This window comes from Bemisia tabaci, chromosome 2 (assembly GCF_918797505.1).
Source record: "Bemisia tabaci chromosome 2, PGI_BMITA_v3".
Lineage (NCBI taxonomy): Eukaryota > Metazoa > Arthropoda > Insecta > Hemiptera > Aleyrodidae > Bemisia > Bemisia tabaci.
In genome coordinates, this window is record NC_092794.1 from 52,597,817 (window position 1) to 52,614,169 (window position 16,353).

At 35.5% G+C, this 16,353-nt stretch overlaps 2 protein-coding genes across 2 annotated transcripts; one reads left to right on the plus strand and one right to left on the minus strand.

Annotated features, from left to right (window-relative positions):
- The first annotated feature begins 295 nt into the window (after positions 1–295).
- Positions 296–10,163, plus strand: LOC109034193 (rab-like protein 6). Its single transcript, XM_019047240.2, has 10 exons — positions 296–602; positions 1,512–1,648; positions 2,410–2,516; positions 2,854–3,068; positions 3,597–3,737; positions 4,892–5,092; positions 6,027–6,265; positions 6,790–7,016; positions 7,488–7,616; positions 8,716–10,163. The coding sequence occupies exons 2-10, from the start codon at positions 1,528–1,530 to the stop codon at positions 8,845–8,847; spliced, it is 1,512 nt and encodes a 503-aa protein (XP_018902785.2). The 5' UTR covers positions 296–602; positions 1,512–1,527; the 3' UTR covers positions 8,848–10,163.
- Positions 10,164–11,330: 1,167 nt separating this feature from the next.
- Chrac-16 (chromatin accessibility complex protein 1) lies at positions 11,331–15,994 on the minus strand. Its single transcript, XM_019047356.2, has 3 exons — positions 15,740–15,994; positions 14,234–14,354; positions 11,331–13,209 (listed from the first exon to the last, which is right to left on the minus strand). The coding sequence occupies exons 1-3, from the start codon at positions 15,869–15,871 to the stop codon at positions 13,007–13,009; spliced, it is 456 nt and encodes a 151-aa protein (XP_018902901.1). The 5' UTR covers positions 15,872–15,994; the 3' UTR covers positions 11,331–13,006.
- Between the last annotated feature and the right edge of the window lie 359 nt (positions 15,995–16,353).

The window sequence follows — 16,353 nt, forward strand, 5'->3', positions numbered from 1 at the left end:
AACACGTCAATTTCCTCGACCGGATTTTTTGCCCGAAAATGTTTTTGAGGGTTTTTGTAGTTTTCTCATTTTCATGAATCTAGATAGCCTTGTATCTGTATCTAGAGTATCTGTATCACCAAATTACAGCAATAAGTAGCGGCAACGTCAAAACTCTCTGAAAATATAAGTATTTTCAGCTAAACTGGCAACAACCGCAGTGTTGCCGGCTTTCAGTTTTTATATGTTTTGATTTTGATTGAGCTTTTGAGGTTAGTTTACAACATGGACCAGTGGTGTGGTGAGGGACCGTTTTCGTCTTCCCTTGGTGAAAGTATTTGTATTATTCCTATTACTATGATTTCTACAGAGTTTGAAATGTGTTGACAGTTCAACATGTCTTACCGTCTCTAATTAGAAACATACTCTTCGATTCTAACGCTGTGATTCTGATCTTTTCGTAGTGTGGGTTTTCACTTTCTCTTCTACCTAATTAAAATTTCATGAAAGACAGTCTTTTCTGTCAGCACTATGAATATGAACATCTAAAATTTTCTATCATAATTTGTCTTTCAATCAACAGTGATAGGATATTGAATTTTCTCCATAATCGACATCTCTTGGTAAGTTTTGACACCTCTCCTTAAATCTATCCAACAGATGTTTTAACTCGGAAGTTCTAATATCGTTTAAAATGTGTTGGAGAAGGGAACCTAAATTTTGGCTTCAGTTTTCATCACGTAGGCATTGAAATTCTTAGAGTAACAAGAAGCCAAAGTAAACATATTTGGAACCAAACAATCTGCGAACTCGAAAGCATTACATAACCAAACATCTTAGCTGATTCCTGAGCATGGATTTTAGCCTGTCAACCTGTTGATGTAGTTTTACTGCAGCTCCATGGTGGCACCTTCTTTTAATCATATTTCAACCTGTCTCCTTACTTACCTCTGATTTGCCGCATGTTCCATATGTGAGGATGTATTCGTAGACGCTAAAAGAAAAAGAAAGAAATTGGGGAGGAAAAATAAATCCATGGTTTGGAGAGAAATTGAATGCTGTGGATTCTATAATCTACCACCTCTTTTTCTAATTGTAGTTTGGACCAAAAGAAATTTGAAACTAGGTGAGGAAACAGCTGAAGCCTTTTAAGCTTTTAAATCTTCGGATACCGTTGAATGCATCCTCTCCTAATTTCCATCGATTCTGAAATCAATCCTTGGTGAATTCAGTAAGCATGAACACTTGCTTCAATTTCTGATAGTCCCATCGTAAAAAAAAAAGAAAGAAAAAAAAAATTGATAACATTTTCCCATCATAGCTCATCATCAAATACAGCGTTTATCTGTAGCAAACTTTGTGGAATGAGTAGCACTATGCCACCAGTTTTTTTTTTTTTTTTTTCATGATGGTAAATGTAAATATTGAACAACATTTGCTTAACACACCAAAATCAGATGCCATACCCAGATATTTTAACTTATTTATTTTTAAGATACAATTATCTAATTGGTCTTTTCTTCTCTCCATAGAAACTGAAGATTAATCATGTTCTCTGCGTTTAAAAGATTAACTAGCAAAAATGAAGCAGGTGATGCCCCGCCGCCAGGGCTTTCCACAATGTCCTCAAATCTCCAAAGGAAATTTGCAAAAGGAGTCCAGTACAACAGTGAGTAAATGATTAGATATATTTACATAACAATTTCTGATCGATCGCAAATGTTAGTCATTCAGGTTCAGCAAAGAAAAAAATTATCTAAGCAGATAATACTAGCCCGAAAGGTAAAATTTATCATTAGTATTTATTATCACTTTTATCTGTCAACCCTCCTCCATATAAAATGGTTATTCATGCAATACCTACATAACTCAACAAGTCAGAGTTTCGACGATCCCCCCTCCCCCCTCCTCCAGAGACACCTGTTACAAGCTTTCTCCCCCCGAAAAATTACGTAACGTTCCTTTTGATCCCTTTCTCTCCAACAAGCATTTTTTGATGAATTTTTGATGAAATATATTGACCTTGCATCAATTTTTCATCTTTAATTTAAACAAATTCGGCGTGCATGTCATTCTAGTCATATGAAACGCACCTCTGGCAGATACTCCCCTCCCCCTCCCCCCCTCGAGCATGGCATATTCAATGAGTGATCCTGGAGGGAAATCCACCCTTCTACAAAATTTAAGATGAACAGATCCCAGTAAGTATTTTTAGTGGTGTCACTTAAAGGTGACTTTTGATATCCGAACCAAAAAGATAGGATTATGGAAATGTTTGGCAGAATATACATTGTGGGTTATAGATGCGATTTTTCTAATGATAAATTCTCTGTGTACAAAGATTAAACAATAATAAATATACAGGATTGAACATCGCGCACTGTTTTAAAAATTACTATCATTACCAGCTTGTTTTTTTTCATTTTCCAGTGAAAATTATCATCAAAGGGGATCGCAATGTTGGCAAAACTTGTCTATTCACACGTTTACAAGGACGAGGATTTTTACAAGAATACAATCAAACCGAAGAAATTCAGGTAAAAGAAAATAGCATTTGAAGTATAAAAAATTCTAAGCTTATTATGAATGTTCAACTGTCATAAAATTAGCGTCATGTCTCACAAGACAAAAATCAAAGAAAACACCTTGGGGGAAAAGGAAAACTTGGGTGTCTAACAGCAATCTACTTGTAGTGTGAAAATGGAGTATTTAAAGTCAGTCCTGACAATCCTTTCCCTCTGAAATTCACCTTGTTACATCCCAACATGCAGTCAAAATCATTCAAAGGTTTTGGCCTTTTTCCTTATTTTAAATTGAAGTTGCATTATTTGGACGGTAATTACTAGTAGAAATCAAAACTTTCTCTGATTCCAGGTTGCTAATATTCAGTGGAGTTATAAAACTACCGACGATGTTGTTAAAGTTGAAGTTTGGGATGTTGTTGATAAAGGCAAAAAGAGAGTTTTGAATGAAAATTTGAAGCTTGGTTTTAATACCCCTGTGGAACCTGTTGCGCTGGATGCGGAAACTTTAGATGTTTACAAAGGAACTAACGGAGTGATTCTTGTTTTAGATATAACCAAAAATTGGTAAGTTTCGCAAGATTTCCTTCTTTTTTCCTCTTCAGAATTCAACATTTGTATATTTTTACAATCATTTACAACCAAACTGAGCTCAACAAAAGCACATAAAGTCGAAATTCGGAAAAAAATAATTAGGGAGTAGTTATGAATTCAACTGATCGAATATTTTCTCCTGCTGAAAATGGGAAGTTGAGAAAAGATATGAACGTGAAAACAGTTGTTAAATGTTATACTTTACATTTAGTCCTATGAAGGATTAAAGTTTCAAACCTCTTTGCCCTTCTTCAAACTAGGTACAACTTCGTTCTTTTCTTCAACTATTAAAGTTCCAACTCCTTTCATTAGAATAAGCCTATGAAAAACCACGTTGAATCTGCAAGGAGTAAGCTATATTTCCGAACTTTGTAAATCCAAAGAAAGTATGTACCCAAAATACCAAGGCTGACAAGGTGCTGAGTGAGGTTTGATCAGATTAATAATTTTGTTAAAATATGATATTCGCTATTCATTAGAACTTACCATCCCTTTTTTCAGGACTTTTGAATATGTTCAACGAGAGCTTGATCGTATCCCAGATTCAATTCCTGTTTTAGTCGTTGGGAATCATTGTGACATGGCCCATCATCGAACTGTCTCTGCTGATCAAGTTTCTTTCTACTGTGAGCAATTGGTCAGGTATGTATTATGTGCTGTAAATTCTAACAGTGTAAGATAACAATCATCCTTGTTTTCATTTTCAAAATCCCTGCTCTTGGCCATTTTATTTTTGTGCGCAACCTGTGAGTGGGTCATCCAGTTCAAAAGTTCCTTGCACCTGTCCATGGACTCTACAAACTACATATAAGTAATGAATCATCTTTTGATTTAGGTTGATTTATCATAATGTATCTGAAAGAGGTGAGAAAACAAGGTGTTAATTTTCCTTAAATATGTTGATTCAAAACAATGTTTTGAATTATGTTTTGAAAAATATTGAGATTAATGTCATAGAAAATTGATAGGAAATAGGTTCTGATTTGTAGCTTTTGAAAAATGAGGTCCAAAACAATTTTGCTATATTTTGTATCAGATATAATTATTAACCAGAAGAGGGTTTTTCCTAGGAGTTGAACATGATCCTTCCTGATCCCTCGCAGAAAAAAAAAGTTGCTGAAGTAACATCCTGGGTGTTAAAAATCGATGTCAAAACTCTTGAATGTTGATATGAACGCTATGGTTGTTAATTCAACGTAGCTATGATGTTACTGTAACAGCCGGAATGTCCAAAAGTTGTTGCGCAGATTTTTAACATCCAGGATGTTACTTCAGCAACTTTCTTTTTCCATACTCCTCACCTTTTTTTCAACCACCAGCTAGCACCCACGCATCTGTGGATACCCCCCAAAAAAACGGTCTGCATGAGAGCTATACGACCCTGTCCTTCTATTTGATCATGGTTGCTTTAGTAAAAATGATCCTCAAATTGACCACGGATAATTCGAACGATGGATAATCAAGGTGCGAATAGTTGAGACTGTAAGTTCCAATCAGCCGATCAGTTGACTCATCTATTAATTCTGTGAGCTGACAGCATTACAACATGCTTTCTTCCCTAAAGGCCAAAACCCTCAAACTTAGTTCTGGGAATTGTTAAAACGTAAACATTTTTAAGAAGCATCTCATGGGCCAGTTTAGCTGGAACCTGAAAAATGGAACATTGTTCCTCCTTGTTCATTTACAGGGCAATGTAATGAGGGTTTATTCTAATTTCATCTCTCGATTCGAATCAAACGTTTTTTTAAAGAAAATATTACTCTTTATTTTCATAGTTTCATTTTTTCGTTCTCTAGGAAAGCTCCCATTAGGTATACTGAGGCGTCAATGTCAAATGGTTTTGGTCTAAAATTTTTGCACAAGTGGTTCAACTTGCCCTTCCTACAACTTCAGCGAGAAACTCTCATAGGCCAACTAAGAACCAATGAACGAGAGACTGATCTGATGGCCATGGAGTTAGATGTATATCAGAAAAGTGATGAGGCTAGTTATGACTGGTAAGAAATCCATCAATACTGTATCAAATGAATGCATCAAAAATAACTTTACAAAAAAAATTATTTTTAGAGCTTTGTTTTATCAATTTTATTTTCCCTCTTAAATTTCCTTTTTTAAAGCAGCATTTCTAGTTGCTATGTTCCTCCAAGGAAATTATTTTACAGTTTGTTTTCATAAGCCCTTTACACATCAGTCCTTACATATTACTCTATGAAAATACATTTTTTGAAATTATGGTGTTCTGCAAATTTTTAGAGTCTAGTGGAGTCTAATGGAAAAAGTTCCTAAGGTCACCTCCCTTTTCTAAGTAAAATTCATTATTTCCTATAAATTATCACAATACCTCTATGTGTAAAGTTCTTTTCTAGAATTCAACACTACCATGATTTTCCATGGATGAATGTCCCTAGATGTTCTCTGTGTTTGCCACAATCCATGCAAAGAAGCAGTCATACTCATTTATCATTTAAACCCTTCAAAAATTTTGTCCCGCAACGAAAAATTATTTGAGATCCACCTTCTTTTACTCCTCCTCCCTTTTTTTAAAAGACTTGTTAGATGGATGTTGCAAGGATTCAAAAGAATTCATGCTATTTTTGCTGCAATTTTGAGGAAACCACACAATCTTCAGAGAAGTTAATGCCTTTTGCCCCTTAAAATGTTCAACACTTACCCAGGTATTTTGTGCTAATCTTTTCCGAGTATAAGAGTTAATTTTTTGCCATTTTATTGGTGAGTTGGTGCTTTAATAAAACATAGCATCGCGAGTATTTGAACATTTTAGTATTGGGTTGAAAGTTAAAAGCATTCACTATCACCTGATGGTCCAGTAGACCCTCTTTCACAACGAAAACCAGCAATTAAAATTTATGAGAAAAAGTTAACCGGCCAATCAGGAAAATCCATATTTTATTCCTTCCTCTTTTTTTTCAGTTTCCTAGATAGACTTACAAACAAACGACGGCATGTAGCAGATGTGAACTCTTCGGTCCCTGCCGTACCTGGTGTCATTCCTTCTGCACCCGCTCCTCATCCAGTTTCTTCCATACCAACTGCTGCAAACAAGAGCAATGGACCATCAAGTGGCATTCTGCAAAGCCAGTCGTCGCCGAATTTAGCCGGGCAGACCAATAAAGTCATCGAAACGCCTGTTAAACTCGACTTAAGAATAGGTAACGAATAATTTTTTTTTTTTTTTCCCAGAGTAAGACGTGATTATTATATCTCAGTATGTCTAATGCTCACTTTCTAAAACTGATCGGAAAATGAAGAACCACCCAAAAATTTGTATCATTGCTTTGTTCAACTTTTGTAGAAAGTTGCTCTTTTCACCTCTAGACAGCTCGAACGGTGTGAAGCTGGCACAAGACTTTGCAATTAAATTTAAGTTCAGTGAAATTTCTGTAAATAAAATTAGACTATACCTTGACTCTGAAATTGTATTTTATAGGAATAAATGTTAAATGATGTCTTTCTCTCTCAAGAAGTAGACCTCTTCTTTTCGGTAGAACTTCGGTTTCCTTTCGCCAAACCCAATCTTAATGATAATCTTGCATTGATGTTTGTATAAAAAATTAAATTTCGTGAATATGCTTAGTTTTCCAAAGCACCGCAAACTATAAAAAAAAATCCTCCTTTTTCTAAATTTCCGTGAGTCATATTGAGCCTTCTATGATGTCTTATTTTTATTTTCTAGACAAACAGTCACTAGATCGAACAATAAAAAGTGTAGAAGAATTTGTACCTGAAGAGCGCCTGGATGGCTCCTTCTTGGAGGACACGTCTAATCCCACAACTCCTCAGAAGAGAATTGATCAGAGCACAGCAGCAGAGTCGGACAGTGATATTGAAACTGATAATCCACTAGTAGCTAGTTTTCAAGACGATTTGGACCCAGATGACTTCAGTGTACCAGCCTGTCAGGTACCTGTTTCTCTTATTTCTGACTCAACATGTTGGAGGAAAAGCCCATTTTTCAAGAGAGCGAGGTTTTTCATTTGGATGGAAAACTCAGTGTTCTAGTCTTCGGCAGAAAATATCTGGTACTGTAAGATCTTGATTTATCAGATCGCGATCTATAGGATTCCGCGATTTGACAGACATAAAACATGAAGATAAAAAGAGTTAAATAAATAACCCTTTTAGCTCTATGGTCTTCTGCATTCCAATACAACCAGTTATACCAGAGATGTGAAAAAGTTGTTCTCCTTTTTGAGCCCAAATCTTTGATAACTCGAGCTCTTGTGGCTCGGCAAAGAATCCATTTAAAATGTTCATAGTTTCTTACTCTTTTGTGAGGAGAAAAAGTGTTCTCATCAAGTAACAAACGAAAATATATTTCATGCGCCATTTAATTTTTATCACGACGCTTGACTCTTTTTGTTTCACTTTCAGCCGGACTGGAATGAAAGTAGCTTCCTCTGTAGACCAAGCCCAGAAGGAGGTGAAGATGTCAGTGATGATGTTAAAGATAGCGTCGCCACTCTTACAATTTCTGAAAATGAAACAACTGTGCCGAAAAAGGTAAGCAAAATTATTTGCAAATATTAATTGAAACTAGTTTTTCCTCATCTTCCTGGTGAAAAATCATGAAGACAAGGGAACAGCAAACCACCTGCATAGCAGAGCTATTGAGAACGATGAAAGTTAAATCTGTGAAAGTTAAACCATTGCATGTTGTTAGAGTGAACAAATTTTTTCCTTTTTTTCGAGAAGATTCAGATTGTCTACTGTCAGTGAAAACCGGATGAACTGGAAAATATCAGGAAATTCTGTGTCATCAAGAAAATATAAGGAAAATCGAACATGGGTTAGAAAATTCTGAGTGCTTCAAGAATTTTTCAAATATTTGAGTCAATTCATCCAATATTTTGATTTGTTACATCACATGAGTGTTGATTCATTCATGCAAAAAGTAAAAACATTCAGGTTAAATATCAGGAAGAATCAGGAAACTCAGGAAAATCAAAAATGAAATTTAAGTAGACAGAATAAACCCATATCAATTGACTATCTTCGAGGAAATTGGGAAAAATGTTCGCTCAATCTGAAAGCATTTGGATTAAGTATAGCAGGTTTTGATTTTAGCTTCTCCATTAAAACATGCTTGAATTACCAATGATTCTAAGCTCCAGCTTAAAGTTGCAAGTGTATACTAGTATCTCCTTTTTCTTCCTGTTCTGAAGCTTTTTTTTTACAAATTAAAGAAGAAAAAAAAAAACAAAAGAAGGGATCGAGTACATTAATGATACAGGATGCAAGATCATGGAAGTAGAAAACAACATTGTATTTGACATCATGACCAAACCCTTTGTCTGGTATGGTCATGCAAGAAAGATTAACGAAGAAAGAATAGAACAGGTCTCTTGTTTTGCTACCAGGACTATATTTTGCAATAAGGAACTACAATTCCTTGCTCATCTGTAAAAACACTTATGTGCATAGGTAAACTAATGGTGCATACGTTGTTTTTAAACTGAGCCAGAAATTGTAGTTTCTAGTAGCAAAATGTAAGCTAAAACTAAATAATAAAGTCCAATTATAAGCTTAAACCATCAGAACACGATTCTTTGACCAGTGCATTTACTATTCCCTTCTAATTTGCCCGGGCTTTCCTTTTCAGAATAAAGAAGAAAAGTCAAAATCCAAAACGAAGGACAAATCCAGCAAAAAGAAAAAAAAGCGGGAAAAGGAGAGAAAAGATGAGTTAGAGGAATTCTTGAACTCCCCTGACGGAGCTTACCAAGCCTTGTAAAAGAAAAAAATTAAAAAACGTGAGGAAGAATTTGAAATGTTTTAAACGTAATTGGTAAGCAAGAAGATGACTTAAACAAGACTAGTGTGGCATGTTCAACACAGGAACTGCTGCTTTGATACTCGAGATTCATTTCTCTCTGACAAAGTGAATCGATAGGCGATCAGTTAACTACATTTGATGATCGATTTTTGCCTGCCGTTCACTTAGAAATTAATACTGGAGCTTGAGGAACATGCAGAATTTCTGATCTTTCATTTTTTTGTTTTATTTTTGAACAAAAAACTGAGTTTTGTCATTTCTTGAAAACTTTTGTGATTTTTTTTCTCCATGTGAAAAATATTCCATGAATATTCAAAACCATGGAGCTGGTCAATTTTATCTAGTAGGATAAGACCAGAAATGTTGAAACTCGATGTTGCACCGAGTTTTTCCATGTACTTTCATTAGAGAACTGTGCGCAACAGCTGAGATACACTCGGTTGAAAAAATGATACAGTTGGAGTTCATATTCTTATTGACAGATATTATATATCTTATACTCAATCTCGGAAAGACATGTGGAAGTTGGAGCAGGATATACATTCGCCCGGTGCAAGACGAGAATTCTCCAATGTGGTTTACAGCGCTTCTACTTTCAGCGTGAGAATTCTCAAGTTTGGTAATGAAAAGGTTAAGTCAGGTGCTCAAAAATGTGATTTATGAACTGAGAATGATGTTACAATCAAGATTATGTGTTCACTTTATTCTTGACAGCCAATCAAGGTAGATAGCAAGCAGCAAGCTCATTTTCAAAGAACTATACTTTGTTCCCTTTGGAACAAAATTTGCTGCTGGATTTACCTTCTGTTCTTGTACAAAAGGAGAAACATACTGTTTTGTCCAATATGACTTTATCGCATCAGTTTTTGTACAGTAGATGGTGTGGTGATCGAGACTGCTAAATCCTCTGTAGTAAAAATTAAGTCAGGGCAGTCATTGAGAAAAAATAATCAAATCGAGAAACCTCTTGTCCAAAAAACTTTCATTCCTAGAAGTTGATGTTAAATTTTTTTTTTCTTAATTCAAAGCCGGCAAGTATGGAATTACCTTTCAAGCGGCAAATCAGAATATTGGTGCAAAATCTTAAGAATAATCGGAATGTTTGTAAATGAAAAAGCACTTGTTATCTTCTGTTCTATTTTCTATGAAATTTCCTTCGCTTTTTTATGTTGATAGCCATCTTGTTTTGTATTCTTTATTGTTATTCAGTCAAATGTTGATGGAGATTACTCTGATGTTCTCAAGTAAATAAAGAAATAATATTTGCAGATGAATTTTTGACAATCCTATTCCCGTAAAACAAGTCTTTGCTCAAAAATTTTTGCCACGAGGCTAGAAGTCTAAAACAACTTTTGAGATCGTTGTCGCAAAAAATCAATTTTTGAAATATAATTACATCACCATTTCTAAGAAAAGGATTTTTACCTAACTTAGTCCTGGACTCCCCCTCCTCCTCTTAACACATTCATTATGCAGGCCCATACCCTTCTTAGAACACTACAAAATTTTTGAATGGCTTCCATTTGCTTTTGAGAATTTCGTAAAAATCAGTTAATATCAACCAGGGAACTTCCTGATTTTCCATTCTAAGTTAACACTCCATGATTGCAGGAATTCTTTTTGTATTGAGAACCGATGGAGGTTTTCTACACTTTTTAATGAGGAATGACTTCTATTCATTGTGGAATTAGTATTTATCAGTAATATGTTGACTGATTTTCTTAAGTGAATGAGTAAAGAGATAAATTGAATCAGTGAGAATCAAAACACACCAACTCGGTACCTCGAAAATGCTCAGTTTTCATTAAAGGAAGTAAGTTTTCGTAAAGGTCATTGAAGTTAGCCCATCTGTTCCCACTTGGATATTTAAAGTGACCTTAAGTACTTGTCTTTCGGCACCAAAATTCTTTTTCTCATACTAACTTCTTCTACGACTGTGTAGTTTTGTGTAAATCTTGATTATTTTCATTTTTTCGTGTTGGTGTGTTTTCGCTCTCACTGATTCAATTCTGAAAATGAATTTGTGACAATTTTTTCCTACGAGACAGTTTCTTGTTAGAAAATTGTACTCGGTAGACTAGAAGTACAGAATAATTTTTCAGACTATTGTTCGCCATAGAACCATTGTCAACTTTATTTTTTAAAATTAAAAAACATGACCGTTTACGAGAAAAGGGCTTTCACAAAACACATTTTTGGACACCCCTTCCCTTCTAAACTTTTATAACACAGGCTTAGACCCTCTCTAGAGCATGACATACATTGTGCACGGCCCCACGTCCAAAAACTGTAAAAATCAGTGAAATTCAATCAGGGAAACTACTGACCTTCTTTTGTCAATAATTGTGTATGCTCCAGGTACATACCTACATACCTGATTTTGGATTTCAATCTCCATTGATGACAGGTGAAAGGTTTTATAATTTTTAAAAAAGAATAACTTTTTTAATGGTGAAATGAGTATTTTATTATGGAATGAGATCAACTCAACTGTACAAGTAGTGTGTTTTTTACTGAAAAAAAACTGTAATAGAGGTCTTTTACATACTATTGTGAGACAAGTTAGGCCACTACGGCTTTTTAAAATACTGCCTGTCAATTAAGGGGTGAAACAAAGACAAAAACAAAAATAACATTTGCAACGGCTTGCTTGAAACAATTGAACTAACATTTTAAATTATAGCTGGAAAAGGTGATACAACAGTTCTTTAAGGTACATAAGTTCAAGTTTCCAACTGATCAACATTGTAAAAACAGGGTTTCAAAAATGGTTCATGGATTCAATTTTAGATTTCATATAGAAAGAGCATTGATAAGTATTGCGATAGTTAAAATTCGACTAAAGCAACGTCAAGGAGAACTGGCACATTTTATGCACTTTTGTAACATACACAGTTTCTGAAATTGACTGGTACACAGAGTAAGAGTTAAGGGACTATGTTCTTTCATGCAGAATAATAAGACCACAAAAAAGCATCAACAAAGTAATTCGTTCGTGCTTCCTTCCTAATTTTTTTGAATCACTCATCAAATAATCTAAGTCTGCTAAAATTAAATTATACACATAGCTTGGCTCTCTTCCCTGTATTTCTTCTCCTTCTCAATAGGGAAGCGTGATAGGTATCTGAGGCATCATAAAAGAATGTCTACACTTGGAATACCAAGAAAGTCAGCACTGACAAAATTACAATATTTTTTGATATGATGTTCCTTGCGTCCTGGGCTTGATGAGCTTTCAAAATCAAACTTTTCATGTGCCAATCTAAGGAAAAGCGGAGCTGAAAAGTGGCTTTTCGGCCCTCTTAAATGTGGCAACATTTCGTCTAGTTAAGGGTGTGTACAGATGCCAGTGCATTCACCTTTAAGCACAGCTTTCTGTCAAGATTGGCACATCGAAAGTTTCATTTGAAAAGCGTATTGTGATTAGAAGGCCGTAAGGAACAACGAACAACATTCAGCTGGTGCTGAATTTCTCTGTAATCCGTGCATAGTCCTTTGATGAATGAGTGTTCCATTTTGGTGTGTGACTTGTAAGTTCGTTGTTCTGAGTGAAAAAAACTTACTGCTACAATACTGGTGAATGAACTATTATTGAACATAGACACGGACATTGCACCCTTCTATTAGGAGCGGATTTTGGCAAATTCTGTTGTGTTCCATGCTTCCTACGATGAGGTATCGATTCGGGTGTATACTATTAAAATTAAAGAAAAAAAATAAAAATTTTGAAAAGCCTAATGTTTTGGTGAGAGTTGATTTGGATTTGTTACTCAAAAGCCATCAGCCCGCGGGCCTGTAAGGTTCAACTGTCAACACCCGCATCAATACCTCAGACTGACGCTCCAATTAGAACATCTGTCAAATACCAATACATATACAGCAGAGTAATTAATTTGCACGACCTATGATCTGACTACTTGCCATTTCATTCATTTCGACATTTTTAAATTGGTAAGTAGGTGATGTTGAAACTTCAGTTTTTTAGTCTCCTTAGTGGAATGAGAAAGTTATGTGACCACTTCTTTCTATTGACTGATCACTTAAAAGTAGAATTACAGAAATTTTTTTACATACTTATACAAATTTGAAACATTGTGCTCTTGAACATGGTGAAAAACTATGATTTATCTTTCCCGCTCTTTTCTTGTTCGTCTCCCTCGGTTCCCTCTGACTTTTCTGAATCATCTGATTCTTCTGAATCTTCCGATTCTGAGTCATCTGAACTCCCTGAATCTGATGATGAGTCTGAGGTATGCAACTCACCTTGACTTCTTAACATTTGCTTGTACTGTTTCACGGTAATTTTCTTTGGTAGGATTTCTGTCAGGAAAAGAAAGAAAGAAAATTAATTATATTGTGCAGGAAACCTTACCTCATCATAACATAATTTTCCTAGGAATTCTTAAGTTGATTACCTAAGGGTTTATCTCAAAAGTAAGGATAAAATCAATATCATTTAAAGCGATTAAACTTTTATCACTACACAATTTTATCCTCATATATTGTTATATACTTCAGCTATTTTGTTTGTTTAAATTCATTCTCAAATTTTTTCTTGCCCATAGAATTGCCCCAAGGCCAAACCAGGCTAACATTTTACTCATAAATAGCATTTTGACTTTGAAACTCTTAAAACCAAACCTCTCATTTGCAGTGTCTTTAAAAACTCTGCTTCTATTTTATTCTTTGCAAAGGTGAATAAGTCAACATCATTCTATGAAATTTTCGCAGAACTTTCTTCAAATGGAGACAAAAAATCACGGCAGCTTTGAAGAGTTAATGATGAGTAGTTTTTTATTAAAAAAATAAACAATAACAGGAGGTCTGTAACGTTGCAACCCGAGGTACAAGATTTGGTAGTTTCACCATCAAATGGGGCACATACAGTGTCTTTCGTTTTTTTATTTAAATTTTGTATCCTTTGGCAATTCTCGACTGTTGGTAGTTAATTTGTTGCTCCTCATATTATTAACTTTCTTCTACATATTTTCTAATGTCTAATTGATCTGTCAAACTTTTATGTATTTAAGAGGAATGAAAAAAGAAAAAAAAGTTCTTCTTTGTCAGTCTTAAACAATAACTTTAATTCCTTCTTGTGTATGATAGGTCATTTGTAATGACCTGACTGGTTGCTATGAAAGTTTGCAGGGAGGATAGGCAAGGTAGGAAACCAGTAGGATAAGAAAAATAAACTACAAAGCAGATTTAAGTCTCTTCTCTTTCAACTTATTACTCAAAATGACTAGTCATTTCTGCGACAGAAAATTCATTATAAAAATCTGATTTGAGTTACACCTGATTATCAGTACATTTGTAAAAATATAAATTCAATATTCATACAAACCTCTTAAAAACCTCATACTGTTTTTATTCTGGACAAACTCAGCTAATTGTTTGTATTCTAGCTTATTACCATCTGGCGACTTCTTGTAAGACATTCTAGTCAGGTACTGCACGAACAATTCCTGCAATGAGTAATGCTAAATTAAAACAAGATTTTCAACAGCATTCACACATTTTAAATTAAATACAGCTTGCTGATTCTTGGTTTCAGCCTGCGATTCACAGCTGCTTTCTGGAAATTCTTTCCAACATTTAGCACAAAACTCATCATCAGTGCCTTGGATGGACTATCATGATGAGTAAAAAGTGCTAGCCTGATGTAAGAGGGCTTCACCAAACAGAAACATTAAAGTAGATAAGAAATGCTTGTATTTTTTAATGCTTACTGGAAGGAAATTAGGTCTAACTATTGATAAATTAGCAAATTAACATGTTACATCAGAGACTTATGGTCCTCTGTTGGTAAGTGAGTACTGGTCTTCAGTTAGACTGAAAGCTTACACTAACAACTTCAAGTTACGTCCCATAAAAGGTAAGTTAGTTAAATCAGAATAAAAGTTTCTCATATGCTATCCTTCTTCAATAAAAAACTTCAGGAATATACTGCAAAAAGCAATTGGATAACTGCTGAGCACTGCCTGTGAGGTGACCGCAGTGATGCCATAATTTTCAAGCTGAAGAAAGGAAGGCCGAAGTCTCTTGCTTCAACGGCTGCTACATGAACAAGATACACCTTTGCTCACTGCTAGTGTAAGTTTCCTTGTGCTAATTGACCAATCCACTGGTAGTGCTCCATAGAGTATATAGAGTTGTGATGTAAATGGGTGAGCTGGCGCCATATTCTGCTCGACGAGTTCCCAGCCCGGTGTGCGCCAAGCTCGGGTCACTTTTTCGATACATGTTTGATTCAAAATGGCGGTGTGGAATATGCGGTGATTCCTTTCTTCTTTGTTTACATCGGATGGCCGGGTACCCGTGTATCGCAAACAATCAATTATGTATCAAAAATGTGACCCGGCGTCACTCAGGAGTCTCGGAATTCGGGTTCTGGAAAATGCTACTGCAAGTGGCGCCAGCTCTCCCACTTACATTGCGACTTTATGTACTCTATGTGGTGCTCTAATGGCTGCCATTTGAGAACATCTCAGATGAGTCTTTTCTTGTCATTATTGTTGCTTGGCGAGTTAGGTTTAACCAACAGTGGACAAGGCCTAGGAATCTTTTGTTCAGATCCGGTCACTGATTGGAGTTATCCACCAGCAGTGACTCTGTCCTTTGGATGTCAACACCAACCAATCCGTTAAAGAACGCAGTTTATTGATCAGTGGTACTGTCGTTCAATGAAAAAACCCCTCATTACGCACCTTACATAATGTAATGGCTTCATCACGTTACAATACATTTCGTGACATTTTATTTGTTATGAATTGGTAACGTGTCATGAGGTAAGGTAAATACCAAACTTCAAACTCACAACCGTGATTCACGTATGTGATTGAAGGCTTACCGTGGATTTTGTGACCAAATGAAGAGCGTCTTGTCCAACGTTTTCGACATCCGGCGAACTTTTCATTATCGTTTTTACTCTTGACACGGGCAAGAGTAGCTCCTTTACTTTCGTTGCAGAATTTGGCGCCATTATCAGAACACTTAAACTATTACTACGAAGGCAACAACGAACTATTAGTGACTACAACTAAAACAATAATACTAGAAAACAACAATGAATATTTTCATTGATAGCGGTAAGCGCTTTTGAGGTTAGAAGTCTTCGCGGTAAACAAGAAAAGCGAGTGCGAGTTGTGTTGTTGATTGTTGAGTGGTCAACAACTCCGATGCTCCGATAGCGCCTTCCTTTTCAGAGCATACAATATAAGTTATCATGAAGCAGCTATGGTTGCATCAATGCCAGGCTGCGTTCATTAGATCGTTTGTCGCATCGGTCCAACGTCAAAATCGTGTTTTAAAGATGCAAGAACTGTTAAATAACGGTGAACCTTATTCAGCTTGAAAACCTTCACAGCAACAGGACAGCTTATTTTTTTTATTTTCTTCTTTTTTTTCATAGAGTACAATAGAGTCGCAAAGTACTGGATCGCCAATGAAGTCACTTTTCGAGGC